This window comes from Schistocerca cancellata, chromosome 2 (genome assembly GCF_023864275.1).
Source record: "Schistocerca cancellata isolate TAMUIC-IGC-003103 chromosome 2, iqSchCanc2.1, whole genome shotgun sequence".
In the NCBI taxonomy this organism is placed as follows: domain Eukaryota; kingdom Metazoa; phylum Arthropoda; class Insecta; order Orthoptera; family Acrididae; genus Schistocerca; species Schistocerca cancellata.
This window is the reverse complement of record NC_064627.1, coordinates 158038633-158056096: the sequence shown is the minus strand read 5'-3', so window position 1 is coordinate 158056096 and position 17464 is coordinate 158038633. Positions and strand designations below refer to the sequence as shown.

The 17464-nt window shown below is 38.3% G+C and overlaps 1 protein-coding gene across 1 annotated transcript in view; it reads left to right on the top strand.

Moving 5' to 3' along the window:
• Positions 1 to 17464, top strand: part of LOC126161446 (probable ATP-dependent RNA helicase DDX46) — a 150802-nt gene that overhangs the window by 118252 nt on the left and 15086 nt on the right. Inside the window, exons 13-17 of the mRNA XM_049917261.1 lie at positions 3698 to 3817; positions 3906 to 4294; positions 8531 to 8681; positions 12628 to 12739; positions 12952 to 13077. Of these exons, the coding sequence (XP_049773218.1) occupies positions 3698 to 3817; positions 3906 to 4294; positions 8531 to 8681; positions 12628 to 12739; positions 12952 to 13077 (898 nt within the window). The remainder of the gene's footprint in view (positions 1 to 3697; positions 3818 to 3905; positions 4295 to 8530; positions 8682 to 12627; positions 12740 to 12951; positions 13078 to 17464) is intronic.

Sequence of the window (17464 nt, the reverse complement as noted above, 5' to 3'; positions counted from 1 at the left end):
AGATATGAGACTTTTTTCCAGCCAAAAGTAACTTGCTCAGCTCTTTGTTCACACAGCTCACAGCTGTGTTAACCCAGGGCTGATTATGTCACTGCAAAACTTCAACAAACCCACATTAGTGCATGCTGTTCCTGCTTCAATTTTCTCCAGGTCACTATTAATGCTATAGTCTAAGTTGCTAGTCAATCTGTTTCCTGGTTCTCCTGCAATAGGTTGCTTATCCTTGCCATCAAAATCTCTACACAAGGTCCCTATGTTCTCTTTCACCTGGCTAGGCTTGGCTAGATTTCATGACACTTGTTACCTGGTATTCTGTGCCTAGCTTTTCCTGCAGCAGTTAGCCTATTCATCTCCTGTGAATGCTCCCTAGAAGCAAGACTTCTTTCTACATGACTTTTCTACCGAACTAGCCTTAAAGTCGTTTCTACAAGTCTACTGTACTGTATGTATTAAGCTCAAACACTGGTTGAAGCACTTCACCTATTTCAGGTAACAAGTTAAACTGATTGCTAACCAGAATTTGAAATGTGATTTCTTAGGTTTTCTCCTTTTGCTATTACTTGTCGTCTTTTCTCAGCTCCAATTGTCTTTTGCCTCTTTCAGCCTATTTAATTCCAAATATGCCATTTGTGATTCTGCCTGGACGGCACAAATCTTTTTTTCCCTTTTCCACAATTTCAGGGGGAGCAGATATCAATACCAAGTTCCCAAGTGCACCTGAAGACAGTAGAATGACTTGGATAGATTACTAAATAAAAATTTGATGTAAGAATTAACACAACTAAGATGAGCAATGAAGATTTGTGGAAAGGCAATTAGTGATTTGCTGTATGTCAGATATCAATATTCCAGAGGTTGTCAAAGATCCAAGTATGAAAGATTATTAGCAAGTTAGATGTAGTAGGTATATTGAGTGGAAAGTATTGGGATGAACTAGTAAGAAATGCAGAACTCCATCAAGCTGAAAGAAAAAGTTGAAAAAGAAAGAGAAAAATCTTTCATCAGCTTCACTGCTTAAACTTCAATCTGTAGGGCTTGATAATATTGCAGTCCAGCACCCCCAACCCCCATCCCACCTCCCAAAAAGCTTTCCCCATCTCCTCCTGCCACTCTTCTTTGCTGCAGCGCAACATCTTTCATCTTTCTGCGAACATCAAAAGTACTCAAACTGGTGACAGAGTGCCCTGAAGCGATGTACAAGGTGTGTCTGTAGGACTAGTCATTATTCAGGGATATGGCAGGAACAATCATTGAAAGCAAAAAAAAGTACAGTAAACATAGGTAGTAAAATGCATACCTTAAAAGCTAATAGAACTTCTTAAATAGAAGAGTTTCACAGTAGCAGTGATGAACATGTGCTCATAGCTCATAAGTTATGCGCTTTAGTAGAGTCCATGTTTACTAGACTTTTCTGCTTCAAATGATCGTTCCTATTGTATTCCTGAATATTGACCAGTGCTCCTGTGACATCCTGTATAATGTTCCTCAGTTGAGAAAAGGTGTAAGAAACTAATGGCACTACATACGTTAACGGAGCACATAGAAAAGATGTCTTACACTCCTACATGTGAAGTTCTAGCTGTAGTTATTAAATGAAGAAAAATTCATGCATCAAATATCTGTTCTGTATTATCACATTGAGTTTTCACAAGTTAATGGTATTTCTGTAGACATCATCCACGACTGATCATAAACATTTACAGATTAATTCAGTTCTTCATAAAACAATTATTACTCAATCTCCAAAAATATGATTAGTGCTCTGGGTACACGACCTTAAACCACAACAGCTGACCACGGACTGCTCAAGACTCATGCTTGAAAATCTTCTTGATTGACCAAATAACACAGTAGCCAACCACCATCCTGTTTCAGTTTACATAACCTGGTACTTTCCTTCTTTCAACCAATCCCAGTTACTGAACGAGGTGGGACAGTGGTTAGCACACTGGACACATGTTTGGGAGGACAACAGTTTGAAACCACTTATGGCCATCCTAATTTAGATTTTCTGTGAATTCCCTAAATTGCTTCAGGCAAATGCCAGGATGATTCCTTTGAAAGGGCATGGCTGATTTTCTTCCCCATCCTTCGCTAATCTGATGGGACCCATGACCTCACTGTTTGGTCCCCTGCCCCAAAACCAACCAACCAATCCCAGTTCTAAAATCAGTTTACAAAAAAATACAAACTAATATATTTGAAAAATTTAAAAAAAAATCAAATTAACCTATCTTTATACTGACCTGATGGACTGGAGGAAATAGTATATTTCTGGAGTACCGAAAACTGGCTAATTTACAAATATCATGTTCCTCCATGTACGTGGCTCACATGAAGGATACACGATCTGGTCCCCACAATCATTCACACTTAGTTACTAACGATTTCAATGATCCATACTCCGGATACATACTGCATTCACCACTTCATTGTCTCAGAAAATAGAACAAATGAAAATAATGTCATTCAACAGATAAAATAATGGTAGCTGACTGAAACTAATACTATTATGTAAATTTTAGCTTGCTCAGTTAAAATTCTGTTTACTTGCTTATTTAATGATCAAGTATTTAGTTCTTCACTGACATTTACACACAACATATTAGACTGTCATGAAGTTATTTATCAAGGAAAGATTTTGAATGTATCAAAAGTTACTTTAGATATTAAACTGAAATTTGTTCTGTCATAAAAAAAGGCTATACAAAGAACAGTAATAATCAGTGTTTAATAATTCATAGTGATATACATAATAAGTGATCTCTGTTATTTTCTCATGCACAACTTGGCTTGATGAGCTGGCTGATTCATGCGTAACACACATCACTTTCAGTGTTCGAAAGCATTCTCTAGGACTATGAGTCATTGCGTGCGGTAAAACACCTTCTGTTGGATTCCCAGTATATTGCTAAGTTTTATCTTGTCTTCAGAATTCTGTTAGAATTATGCTGGCACAATTGGAACACTTCCCCAGGGTAATAATGTACCTTTGCTTTGCTAGGTGGAGGGAAGTCAGAGTGTTTTCATTGCTTGTCCCAGTCTTTTCTTTCTGATTATTAGTGATGAAGCCAACATTCCAGCTTCATGGCTGCATTAGTAGCACACGAAAAATTCTTTTTGCTGATATTTTTACAGCAGTTTAGCATGCTATACTGATCCTAGAGTAAAGGCAACCACTCTTGTTTTTGTTGGATGATTTATGTTAAGGATTACACCATAACTCAAACTAACCTGAATAATTTGTTTCATTTTGTGGTGACCATTTTGAAATATCATTTTCCGCTATTGTGTGGTCTCGTGTACAGAAAAATTTTTTACTTACACATCTTCCAAGTAGCATAGATGATGTCCTGTTTATGCCATGAATGACTGTTTTATCTTTTGCATTTCATAATTTTATTTACTAATACAAATGTATTTTTACATTTCTGAATTGGTGTTGCTATCTGCTGTTGTCTAACTATGCTCCATTTCTGTTCACTTGTTAATTCTCTGTTAATCTTCGGCATCACCCATTTTTTTAAAATTTTTTTAACTTCCCAGTATTTTGTTGCACAGGTTCATTTCTTTCATTAGTTACTTCCCTAGTCAGCATGGTATACAGATCCACATGGTAACCTCTTTTTGTAGATGTGTGGAAAACTAGTCTGCATGTTGCATTAAAAAAAACTTTTATTGTTGTTCACATTTCCAGGTGATGAGAATAATTGAAAATATTCGACCAGATAGACAAACAGTTATGTTCAGTGCTACTTTTCCTCGACAAATGGAAGCATTGGCACGAAGAATACTCACAAAACCTGTTGAAGTTCAGGTATGTAAGACTGAGAGATCTTTGTAGCCCATTTTCAGAAATGTGTTGGCAGTTTTGTTGAGTATTTAAGTTTTGATGTTTATTTCAGGTTGGTGGCCGCAGTATAGTGTGTCGAGATGTTGAACAGCATGTGGTGATTTTGGATGAAGAACAAAAATTCCTCAAACTGTTGGAATTACTTGGGCATTACCAAGGACAGGGCAGTGTCATTGTTTTCGTTGATAAGCAAGAAAATGCTGATGCTTTATTAAAAGATCTGATGAAGGCATCATACAACTGTATGTCATTGCATGGTGGAATTGACCAGTTTGATCGAGACTCAACTATTGTGGATTTCAAAGCAGGAAAAGTCAAACTGCTTGTAGCAACGTCAGTGGCTGCCAGAGGACTTGATGTCAAACATCTCATTCTTGTTGTTAATTATGATTGTCCAAATCATTATGAAGATTATGTACATCGTTGTGGACGAACAGGCAGGCAAGTTGTTTAATTCAACATACGGTATTTGACATTTACTGAAAATATTTGTCTTAAATTGTAGGCAGTAAATCAAAATTCTATTGTATTTACATTTTATAACATAAAGGTGGGCATTTTCGCACTTAGAGCTGGTTGTATAAAATTTGCTGGCTGGAGATTAATTTTGACCTTAGTACAGGAAATGGACCCAGTTCAGAAATTTGCTATATTGTGCAACACCGAACTTGGATCAAATAAAAAAGATTAAGTTTTGATCTAAATTAGCAGGAAACATGTTTTGCCATACTGCTAAGGCAAATATTGATGTGATTACCAAACTTTGACTGTAGATATTAATTGTACAGCATACATCTGCAATATTTATTATTGAAATTTTTGTATTGCAAAGGTGGAATAAAATAAGCATAATATGGTTCGTGCTTCAGATTTCTCCACAGTTGAAACTTATTGATAGCTGCAAATCTTCCTAGGCCAGTATCCTGCAGCATAAAATGTTAAAAAGTTAATTACAATATGCAAACTGGCTTTATCCATAGTGTGATGCAACTGATTTGACTTCAAAGTCATACTGTTGTATTCTGTGACATCATGTTAGGCTGTAAGTAGAATGCTGAGCATGATGCATATATCTTCATGTTGTAGATCGTTGGCCGCAGATTAGGCAGCTTTCTTTGTGGATGGAAGTTTCTACATTTCACAGCTTTTAAAGCCATTTTTATTCAGTGTTTACAAAACTATTGGTGCTGAGAACAGGAGAGGTACATGACTACTTATTGACTGTAAAAGATGTTACTATTGATTGACCTACATGCACTTACGATTTCACATAAAAAACACAGATACTGCTATCATACCATCTTATACGCAATGTGGGCATTCAGTAGTTAAATTATCATCCTCCTGTGAACTGTAACGGTCACAGTCACCCCTCAGGTCAGGGTCAGTGGGTGTCTGTGTTGAACAGATGAGGTGGTGATGTCACAAGTATTGGAGACCAACCTCCATGAGCTGGTGAGGGTTCCAGTCTTATGCCCAAAGGCATCAGTGAAATAGTAACATTTTATTAATGTGATTGATACAATGAATAATGACTTCTTCGGCGCAGTGGAAATGGGCTGGGCTTCTTGCTCAGTTGTTGGCGAGGAATGCTAGACACAGTACTCTGACAGCTCATTTAGATTGCAGCAAGTCGGGCACACTGTCTGGCACTAAGGCCGTGCAGGGTGTAGTAGCAAGGACTAGCAAGGTGGACCTAGGATGCACCTCTGTGATACAGTGGGTCTCAGTGCTCTTGAAGATGCACACTTACGTGGAAGCCCAGGGCTCTATCAGCACACACAGCATAGAGCCAGGAAGGTGGCACTCAGGTGCCCACACAGCTAGCAGTTGATGGCAGCTTGCAGTCAGTTGGTTTGGGCCTTCATCAGAGGAAGGCCTAGTAGGTCTGCATCTTGTATCAGTCACAAATGTGATCGATCAGTAATGGAAGTGTGGAGCAGTGAAGTCCAACCACTGCCTGCAGGTAGCAGTATCATTGTTGAATTATTCAGAAGGTAGCAAGCACCACATCATGGTTCACCAGCAGAGTTAAACTGAATTAGTGAGACTGTCATTTTATCAGGATAGTTGATGGAGATGGAATGACCAGACACTGAGGATGAGATGTCTGAAACGGGGTATTTAAAGCTAGACATTATGTCAGTGTAGCAGATTATGTTGCCATTTGCACTTATTTAACTGGAGTATCAGTGATTCTGTTTGCACTGTGGTGTCTGACTTACAGACAGTTTTCCCTGCTTGTGCATTTCTCAACAGTACTAGAATGCCTTGGAGCAGTGTAGCTCAGATGTTGCATGTTGATACTCTGTATTGTAGAGTTTGCAGAATGACATTCTGGGTGCTGTCACACTGCTCCTTGTTGTGGCTCTGCTCGCTGTGTGGTAATGAGTTAATGAGTGTTGCCCTGCTTTTACAATATTGGCACTCTTCACATACTCTAGATTATAATTGTGACACCCTGTCTGAATTGGACTAGGTTCTTTAAACATCTGTGTTGAGCAATTGCTTTCAAAGTTTATTAGTGCACTGGGAACAAGGTTGCTGTGCAGCAGAACATTTGACTTGCATAGAACTTAATATCGATTGCTATTCAAGCCTAGATAGCTTTTTTGTAAGAAATGTTCAATTATTATTATCTGCTTTTGAACTGGTTATAGAAAATATTTCAAAAAAATTTTTTTGCACTCTAATGCTAGGTGTCATGCCACATGAATTACGAGTCTTCTCCAAGAATTTTTATGAGAACAGTTGTTCTCCCCTCATTACTTAAGTCTGCAATAATTTCCTTAACCTAAGCTTGAAGGCCGAAAAAATTATTTCAAAATTCAGTAGTGTGGAAGTAATGTATTCATGTATTTACTTGCCACTTTTTGTTTCAATACCCCACTTCTTTATTATTTACTTCTTATCAACTTGAACAAAACAAAATTTGTTCTTTGTATTGTAACTAGGTTGTGAACCAATAACTGCAGTTGAAATTGAGCTGGTCTGTGATATATGCTCGTCAAAGTTGATAACAGTTCATGGCTAAATAATCTGTGATCAGTGTTTATACAATGAAGAGTACTTTGTTCAGTTTAATCAGAGTTCATTTTTTGTACAGTATAAGTTGTTTATGTCATTTTAGTTCATTATTGGAGCCCCTTACAATGAAGTTGTCTTTTTCTTACACTGTTTTTCACTGTTGGGTACCACCACCCCAAGGAACTTTCACCACTGTGATTAACAGCCAACATCACATCTGCATCTAACCCCCATGACTACTATTGAGCAATAATTAACGGTGAATAGTGTAGAGGAATTATTATTGTTGTGTATTACATGTATACCACATTTAGTGCAATGATGTGAATATTATAACAGCAGTGGCAGTAGAAAACAGTAAAAGGAGATCATTTCAACTTATCTTGTTGTGGCATCAGTGTCTGCAGGCACCTAAATTCCATGAAAGTACTTAAAAGACTGAGGTCTGGCTTGTTGCTATGAAAGACTGAAATACTTGTCTTAGGACTCCACTTTTTTATTATGAATTTTGCTGCCACATCCATAAAGTCCATAACTCTTTTCATTTAAACTTTCCAATATCTTGAAATTCACACATTAACAGCAAACATGGCTATAAAAAGTCTATTACATTGCCAACACAGTCCGAGTAGAAATTCAGGTGTTATTGCAGAATATAATTTGTATTAATATTTATAATTATTGTTTTAAACAATTCTGTTTTAATTGAATGTAAGAATCTCTGGATGACTAACATTGTCTTCTGAGTAGATACGAAATGCTCAAATAAAGTTCAGATAGGAAAAAGGAAGCCTAATAGCTGATAGTAGTATGGATACAACAAGCTCACCTGAAAAAGTCGAGATATGCACAAATTTACACAAAATGATACCAGTAATTTCAGTTGAGAAAACGGGTATCGATGGATGCATTAAAGATTACGAAGTATCAATCCTGGGTCATTGCATGCAGTTCATCTAAATGTAATTACAAACATGAACAGCTATCTGACACTGAACCTGTCAGTTCAGAACTGGCAGTGATGCTATTTGTTCGAAATAAGTAGTATTATTAACAGTGACTGAGTCCTGTTTTTTAGTTTTTTGTAAGAATTGACCTGTATTGCTACAATTTGTATGTACAACAAGTGGAGGTAAGTGTGTAGGGTGTAATCCATAGAAAGCAGATGTTTCTGGATGGTACAACTGTTCGCTGGTTGTTTTTGTTCAGAAGTAAACCGGATAGTGATTTACTTCAGTGTTGTCCTACCATCTGTTATGATGTTTGGTAATCACTGGTGGCCCGTCATCAGCGTGTTCTTCTCCACAGCAGTTGACCCAGGCAGTGGTCGTGAGGTTGGTGGCACTGTGATTGAAACACTGAAGCCACACTTGAATTGTTTCTTCCAGTGCTTACTGTATTCATTACACAGAATGAGTCTATAATTTCTTGGTGTTTTGTTGTTTGTGGTGCAATTTAATTGCCAAAATGATGTTACTCAAATTATAATTACTTCCGTTTAACATTTGCGTACAATTTCGTAATGTGGGAAACACGGAGTGTGATAGTACCAACCAGTTATCTTTGTCATGTATTTGTTCCACATTGCTTTACTTATTACAGGAGAGAAGCTGTATAATACTTGAGTAACCATGAATTTTTGTTTTACAGAGCTGGTAATAAAGGTTATGCATACACATTCATAACACCAGAACAGGAACGCAATGCCGGTGACATAATTCGTGCATTTGAATTGTCTCAGGTCCCTGTGCCTGACCCATTACGGATATTGTGGGACAGATACAGAGCTAGACAAGCTGCCGTAAGTATAGTTATCCGCAGTTTATAAAAATAAGTAACTACAGAGCTTAGTATTAAAGTAGGCTTGTGGACTGTAATAGCGGAGGCTGATTATGGGGGTTAACTGTACTAACATTATGACAATCTTTTTCTTTTTCATATATTTTTCTCCTATGACCGGGTCTTTTTACAGCTCTTTATTTTTTAATTTGAGGTAATTCAGTCAACCAGTCTCTTATTGTGTTCATTGGTATTTGTGTTTTGACTTAGTCCCATGTGCTGTGTTTAAGATGTTTTAGCTGTCCTTAAAAGTAAATGCTTCCCTGTGTTTATTTCAAGGATAGGGCAGGAGAATAATAAATATAAATACATTAACAAATGACCAATATGACAGGGGTGTCTGAAATTTTCATTTTAGACATACGCTTCCCCCTCTGTGATTATAAAACAGAGTAGTGTGTCTCGTGCTTTCATTCACTAAGATGCTAGTTTGTCACTAAACATTTTTGCAAATACATCCGATGTTGGCATGCATCATCATCATCATCTTGACAGAAACTACAGCCTCCCAAACCAAACAAGATGACATACTTATTAAAGCTCTGGATTGTATTCAGGAAAAGGGGAGTTCAAATCAGAGTCCAAGTTAAGGTTTTTCATAATTTCCCTAAATCACTTGATGTGGTTGCCTAGTGGCTGTTGTGAGAAGGCCATAGGAAAATATTTTCTACTGCTGTTCATTCGTGATCTTCTTCTCATGTTACGGTTGCAAAGATACTGCATTTTGCAGTTAAGAAGAAAAAAATAAGAATGTTGTGTCATATCATGCATAGTCCATTAGAGATGGAGCACAAAATTGGGGTTCACGGAAGCATCCAATTCCACCCATTTGCTTTGACCCATGACGTCACCAATATGGCGCAAATGACAATTCACAACAGCTCCCATATCACGCCTATGACGTCATTATGTAAACATGACAACAAACACGAAAATAGCTCAAAAAACAATCGCACATATTCCTCCAAAAATATAATGAAAATAACGGGACAAGTGGGGGAAATTGGGGTTTTTTGTGTGGGGACAAACTAAAAATAAACACATGCCACTAGACCAAATGAGAAAATAAAACAACCACAACCTTCCCAAAATCAACTAAAGCCCATATCCACTGGAATTGATCACTTCCCTTGACCTAAATAGCTCAACAGAAACTACCGATACCAATTCATACAACCTAAAACTACAACCACCTCCGCAGCCACTGCTACCTCAAAAAAAAAAAAAAAAACACCAACAACAACAAAATCGGAATCGAACTCTTCCCTTGACGTATATAGTTCAACAGAAACTTCCGGTACCAATACATACAACCCAAAACTTCAAGCACTTCCACAGTCTCTGCACTCTCAAAAAAACTACCGACGACAACAAAATCGGAATCGAACTCTTCTCACGACCTACATGTGAGTCAACAACAACTCACAATACCAAACCACCCACAACTACAATCACCCATTGGAATCGAATACTCCAATTCACCTTCACAGATCAACAGCTCACAAAACCAACTCACCAATACCAGCAACAAAACCCCCCCCCCCCCACACATAATCCACAAATCCTCTAACCAGACAAAAAAATTAACGAAAAATCAAACAACTCACCAGAACACACACACACACACACACACACACACACCAACAGAATAAACAACCAAATAAGATTCCCAACCTCCCCCCCCCCAAAAAAAAAGAAAAAAAATCAAAACTAAGAAACACATAAAAAAAGGTACAACTAAAAAAAACTACAACAAAATCAAAAATCCACAACCACCCCCACCCGCCCACCTCCCCAAACAACCCCCACCCCCACCCCGGAGCCGCAGCCTACCCCCCCCCCCCCCCCCAAACCTAAACCTAACTAACCCACAACCTTTGGCCTGTACATCTTACTAACAGCCTTTAAGAAAACCCTAAAAATGCAATAACCTTCAGGGACACTCTTCCACCAACAGTACTCATCTAAATGATCCTGAATGTTGGAAGAGTGCCTCGGCTTAACAGCCCCTCAAACCCCTCTGTAGTATTTGTATAGGCCCCACTCTCATACTTTTTAAACTCAATGTTGTGTTTAACTACTAAGTAGTGGTAACTCTCCTGACCCAACCCACTATAAGAAGCAAACCCATCAGAAACTACAGTGCTCCCCTGTTCTACATACTCCTGAATTAACCCCACTAACCCCCTCTTCGTACGCCGTTCAACAACCCTAAAAACACATTCAGAATACCCAGATCCCGATACCACAGCCCCCCCCCCCCCCCCCCCCAACACTCACCCATAACCCCCATAACCCAACCACAGGCTTACCCCTCCCATACTTCCTACTACCAAACTGCAACTCGTCAACCTCAACAATTACTCCAGGCCCACCCAACTTACCCCTGTAATTAATATATTCCGAACAAACCTCACTACAAAAAGGTTACCAGTCAAGAACTGTCCACTCACTCACACCCACCTCATGTGCGCAAAAACTGTGAGAGGACTGATAACAAAAATTATAACTCATCAAGACAATTTCACGCATGCCCAACCTAGACTTCTCGAACCAGATACCCATCGTATGGAGTGCCAAACGTTATCACATCGGCACCTCCACATGTAGCCATCCCTGGTCCGTGATGCTGGAACTTTTGTTAGTCATATTTTCCCCGCATACAGCACACTCCACCAACTCGGCCAGCAGACCAAAAAGCTGAAGGAATTTGATAAGCAACATTGAACTGTTGCCCATCATGCCCCACAACCGAAAACTGTTGATTTTGGAGGTCATATCCATTCCTAATAACGACATAATAAAAATAATCTAAATAATTCAGACACAACAAAGCAAACACTACACTACATTAGCTTAAAAAAAAACCAAAAACTAAACTGGCAACCCACTGGAAAATATTCCCCCATACAGTCGGTAATCACCGGCACAAAACCCGTCAACGTCAACAACTCAGATGAACCCAATACGACACACAACACACAACCCACAAACACCACCAGAGAGCACCACCAACCACAACTGTACACCACCTACAAACACATCACAAACACACACTAAACCAATAACAAAACCAAAGGCACAACCCACAAACACACCACCAGAGAGCACCACAGACAGCACAACAATAGATCTACAAACACACGACACTCACAAACTAAACTTTGTGCCGTCGTGACGTCACACACCACAACAGCCTTACGTCACGGGTCAAACCAGACGGGTAGAATCGGACGCCTCTGATCACCCCAAAATTGGACTTGACAAAGGCAAAGAAAATAGCCATGCCTTGTGAAAGGTTGTCACAATATTCATCTCAAATGTTTTAAGAATAGCATGGAACATCTAAAACTGGATGCTATCTTGTGTAACTTCTCTATGGCAGATTTGGTTTCTTCACTAGTCTCAGTGAAGATAGCAAGATCATCAGCAAAAGCCAGGCCCTTCGCTTCGATTCTCTGTCCCCAGGTTCCAATGTTTATTCCCTCAATCTCTTTTGCCCATTCTCTGATGACTTTGTCTAATACTGTGTTAAACAGAAGCAGGGACATGCCGTCTCCTTGACGAACTCCTTTATGTTCTTCAGAAAGCTCAGATATTTCACTAAGAATAACAAATCCACTCAAGCTGTCGTGTCTGTGAGAGTGTTGTTCTGTAGCCTTCCTGTCTACCCTAAGCTCTTCTGGAGTGTGCAAAATGTTATGTTTGTCCTTAAAGTTGAAAAAGGTGACAAATGTGTCGGTACTTTGAAGTATCCTTAATATCAATCTGCTCAGGACACAGTCTCCCTTTCCTGAAGCCTGGTCTAATTACCCAGCACATGTGTCTAACTTGTACTTGTATTGGCTTTTGTTCTGTTTCTATGTGAGTTACCTGCAATTTGCTGTAAGAAATGTTTGCTGTTCCAGGAGGGCAAAAAAGTTCACACAGGTGGTGGATTCAGTGGAAAAGGCTTCAAATTTGACGAGGCAGAAGCCCAGCTGGTCAGTGAAAAAAAGAAATTCCAAAAAGCAGCACTGGGTAAGTAGTTTATTCTCATTATAAATGTTTTGATCTCAACAGCCCTCATTATCAGTGGAAATATTGTGTTCTAACCAGATCTAAATTAATCAGTCTGTATCAATGTAGAAAAATATTCTTCTTGATATCATGATATTAAGTGGCTGTATTTGTGTAAGTTGTAGCAGCAATTCTTGGAGCATTAGTAATTCTATGTTTGGTTTATGTTCTAGGTCTGCAGGATTCTGATGATGAAGATTTGGAGAATGATATAGATCAGCAAATAGAAAATATGCTTGCACCCAAGAGAACTGTCAAAGAAATTAAAGCCCCAATTGGTGTAACTCCAGGGGCTGGAGGTGAGTTACTGATTTTGTTCCTTCTTTTCAGATTACTCTCTTCTTCTGTGACTTAAAATATAATGTTCAACATTTTAAAGAACATAGTTCTTGTTATAGGAAACAGCAATTTATAATTATTATAAATAAACTGGAAGCAGTCTTGATCACATAAATTTTTTATTGTGGTGACCGGTTTCAATCTTATTATAAGGTCATCTTCAGACCTACAATTTACAAGAATCCTTATAAAGGACGAAATCGTATATTGATAAAACAGTAAACAACGCTGATATACCATAGATATCTGCTGGAGGTGGTGATGCATGGCAACCCTCTTGCTTGTGGCTGGTGGTGTAATGCAACGTGAGATACACCAACTGCTAATTAAATACTTGAATCCCCACCCACCGTCTCCAGCATAATGTCATGGCTAGCCGATCACATAAGTTGCATTTCTGCCGCTTAAGAAAATAATGTGGTAGTTGCAATTAAGTCATTATTACCATCTATAGAACTTATAAAACAAGTTAAAATCTTATAGCTTATAAAATGTAGTGTGAAAAAGGTAATTACTGTGATATAAATAGTGTGGCCCTCTATCATGTATGGCCCTGTATCATTGACCAAAGCAAAGATGATAACAAGGGCGCCACTCGAGTAACCATGGCTACCTTCTCGTCTTACTAGGGCCACAGAGGCTGTCTATGAGGAAAGTGTCCTGGTCACTCTAAGGTTGCCAGGGTTCCCCAACAAAGGTTGATCAGTACATGATATGGGTTAGTGGTATGCACATGAGTTACTGCTACCATTAAAATTTTAATTAAAAGACATCTCGTCAAAATAAATGTTACATCTAGAATGCGATATCAGTAGTGGAATGTTACAGAAATTTATAAAGTAAGAGCTATATTATCGTTATGGTTGTTGGTCTGCATAGAATGCAATGTGATGGCTATCGTGAGCATAAAATTAATGACATTATGCCAATAAAGAATAGATAAAACCACTGGAGGGTCACATCATGGACAGATGAAATATTGTCTGCGGTAGCCATAATGTTATATCGAAATAATAAATATACCAGTAACTGCTGGCATAGCAGGGTAGGGGAAAAAACATTCCTTGTCAAATAGTAAAACACAGATAAGTGACTTATAGCATATACATAAGACAAGAAAATTGATTGGTGCACACACACACACACACACACACACACACACACACACACACACACATACACACTTAATCTAGCATAATGAATATACCACAGGTACATCACGTAGTAAATCTGTCTTCGGGCAACACATTAACCAAAATAAGCATTCTGAAGGGACTATTAATAACAATATGAGTATCTTGCATACCGTCCCTAAAGGATTTTTGCTTAATACCCTTGAAGAACTGGAAATTTATATACATTGGAAAAAAGGATCCAGAAACTCTACTTAATGAACAACTGAATTTCAGAGAAAAATATTTCTTTGATCTGTTTGAGGAACTATTCTAAAATACTTCACATTTCACGATGTTCCATTAGTCTGGATGAGTATAGATGTCACGATATCCATATCTCTGCTGTAACGATTCCTTTTAATAGTTTCTTACTACACAATTATTGCCAATTGTGTTTGTTACGCTACTGCGTACCACATTTGTTCATAACTATTGTATTTCATCATATCATATGGATAGACATTACGTCAGACGAATGTGCCTCTGCTCTTCAATATGTTTAGTATCACATTATCATGCTTTATATTTGGTGTACTATATTAATTTGTGACTGTTGTTTCACCATATATTATGCTGGATTAAGTGCGTGTGTGCACCATCAATTTTCTTGCCTTATGTATACGCTATATGTCACTTATCTGTGTTTTACTATTTGACGAGGGATGTTTTTTCCCTTACCCTGCTATGGCAGTGGTTATTGGTATATTTGTTAACACTATATTTCAAGATAACATTATAGTTACCACAGACATTATTTCATGCGCCCATGACGTGACCTTCCAGACAGTGGTTTTATCTATTCTTTATTGGCATAATGTCACTAATTTTACGCTCATGATAGGCATCACGTTGCATTCTATGCAGACCAATGACCGTAATGGTAATATAGCTCTTACTTCATAAATTTCTGTAACATTCCACCACTGATGTCGCATTTTAGATGTAACATTTATTTTGATGAGATGTCTTTTAGTTAAAATTTTAATGGTAACAGTAACTCATGCCCATACCACTTACCCATATCATGTACTGATCAACCTTTGTTGGGTCTCCCTCACAACCTTAAAGCGACCAGGACGCCTTCCCCGTAGACAGTCTCTAGCCCTAGTAAGACGAGTGGGTAGCCATGGTTACTCAAGTGGTATCCTTGTTATCATCTTTGCTTTGGTCGATAACAGTACATGATAGAGGGCCACACTATTTATGTCGCAGTAATTATCTTTTTCACACTATATTTTATAAGCTATAAGATTTTAACTTGTTTTATAAGTTCTATAGATGGTAATAATGACTTAATTGCAACTACCACGTTATTTTCTTAAGCGGCAGAAATGCAACTTATGTGATTGGCTATCCATGACATTATGTCGGAGACGGAGGGCGGGGCTTCAATTATTTAATCAGCAGCTGGCGTCTCTCACGTTGCAGTATACCACCAGCCACAAGCAAGAGGGTTGCCATGCGCCACCGCCTCCGGCAGATATCTATGGTATATCAACATTGTTTACTGTTTTATCAATATACGATTTCGTCCTTTATATATTTATAATGATTCTTGTTCATTGTAGGTCTGAAGATGATCTTATAATAAGATCGAAACTGGTCACCACATTAAAAAATTTATGTGATCAAGACGGCTTCCAGTTTATTTATAAAATATAACTGACGGTGATAGTCAACAAAGAGAAAAATGAGAGAGGGAAAGTAAAATAAGTGTGCAGAACAGTACATGTGTTATTTGCCATTACAAATATTCTTTTTCCATGTTTACTAGTTGGAAACCACTGCCATTTAGCTGTGTTTTGCTTCATGGTGCATTATATGCCTTCTTTATATTATGTTACATTTAACAAACAATCCTGTTGGAAGAACATCCACAACTGAGTATTATAGCAGAGGTTGAAACCACGCTTCAGTTGTAAATTACTTTATTTTCGCACAACCGGTTTCAGATTGTTATAAGCCCATCCTCAGGTGTCGTACTGGAAATAGCAAATACGGGAGATAATTTTCACATGCTGCAACACACACAAAAACCAAATTTTTTCATAAAATTTTTATTTCAAAACTCTTAAAAAACATTTCAAAAACATTTTGAAATCACTGGCCGGGCTTGTAGCTGTGAAACCTATGTCAATGCGCAAGTGGCGCCAGACAGTACCACGGATTACTGCTTAGGTAGGGAATATATACAAATAATATCACAACACTTATGCTGTGCTGTGGTCCCGGAGCACCGCATGTAGCGGGTGCAGTGTGCTGCCTGTGAGCGCAGACCAGGGTGTAGCGGATGCGAGCGAGGAGGCAAATTGGAAACCATAGTGGCAAATGTGCTGCCATCTGTTGACGGAGAGGAGAACACCGAGCCACTAGCCCGGTCATTCACAATTTGAATTTAGTGGTTTACATTTAAAATGAAGAAAAAACAAAAAAATTACATAAAAATACAGATATAAGTTAAAAGTGCATTATGCATAGTGAAGGAGCATATTGAACAGGTCAGTCCAGAACTGTGGTAAAAATGAGTGGAAGGTGCAATATAAAATTATTATATAAACTGTAAAGTGCAATGAAACTTTCGTTTTACATGAGTGGCAAACAAGTTTTAAATTTAGTGGGGATATATAAGTGGCAACGTGGAACAACGCGCCACAGTCATCAGTTAAAAGAACATGCACATGTGCCGCTCCTATTTACAAGCTTTCGTTACTGATCAACAAGGAAGGCAGCGAAACCTTACAGTCTATCCTGTCAGAAAGTAATATGCCAATTAAGAAGGCACTTAAAGAAACAGATGCGTTATTCACCCCATTTCTTAAAAAAACTTTAATACCGATGTATCCAAGGACGCCGACTTTCAGGGACATCGTGAAACTTCATAAGCCACCGGCCCCTCTAAGGCCAATCATCAACACTATTAATGCCCCCAGATTACTTATTGGCTAAGGAATTGCAATGTTTCCTCAGTAAGCATTATGTGTTCCATGATGATCATGCCATCAAGAACAGAGAGGAGTTAATTACACATCTCAAACATGTAACTGAAACCAGTGATATGAGTCTAGCAAGTCTCGACATCATAAGCATGTACACGAATATTCCCTTTAAAGAGGTGATTCCTATTATTGAATCCAACTTACGGATGTTCTCTCGTCTAGATTCACAAAAAATT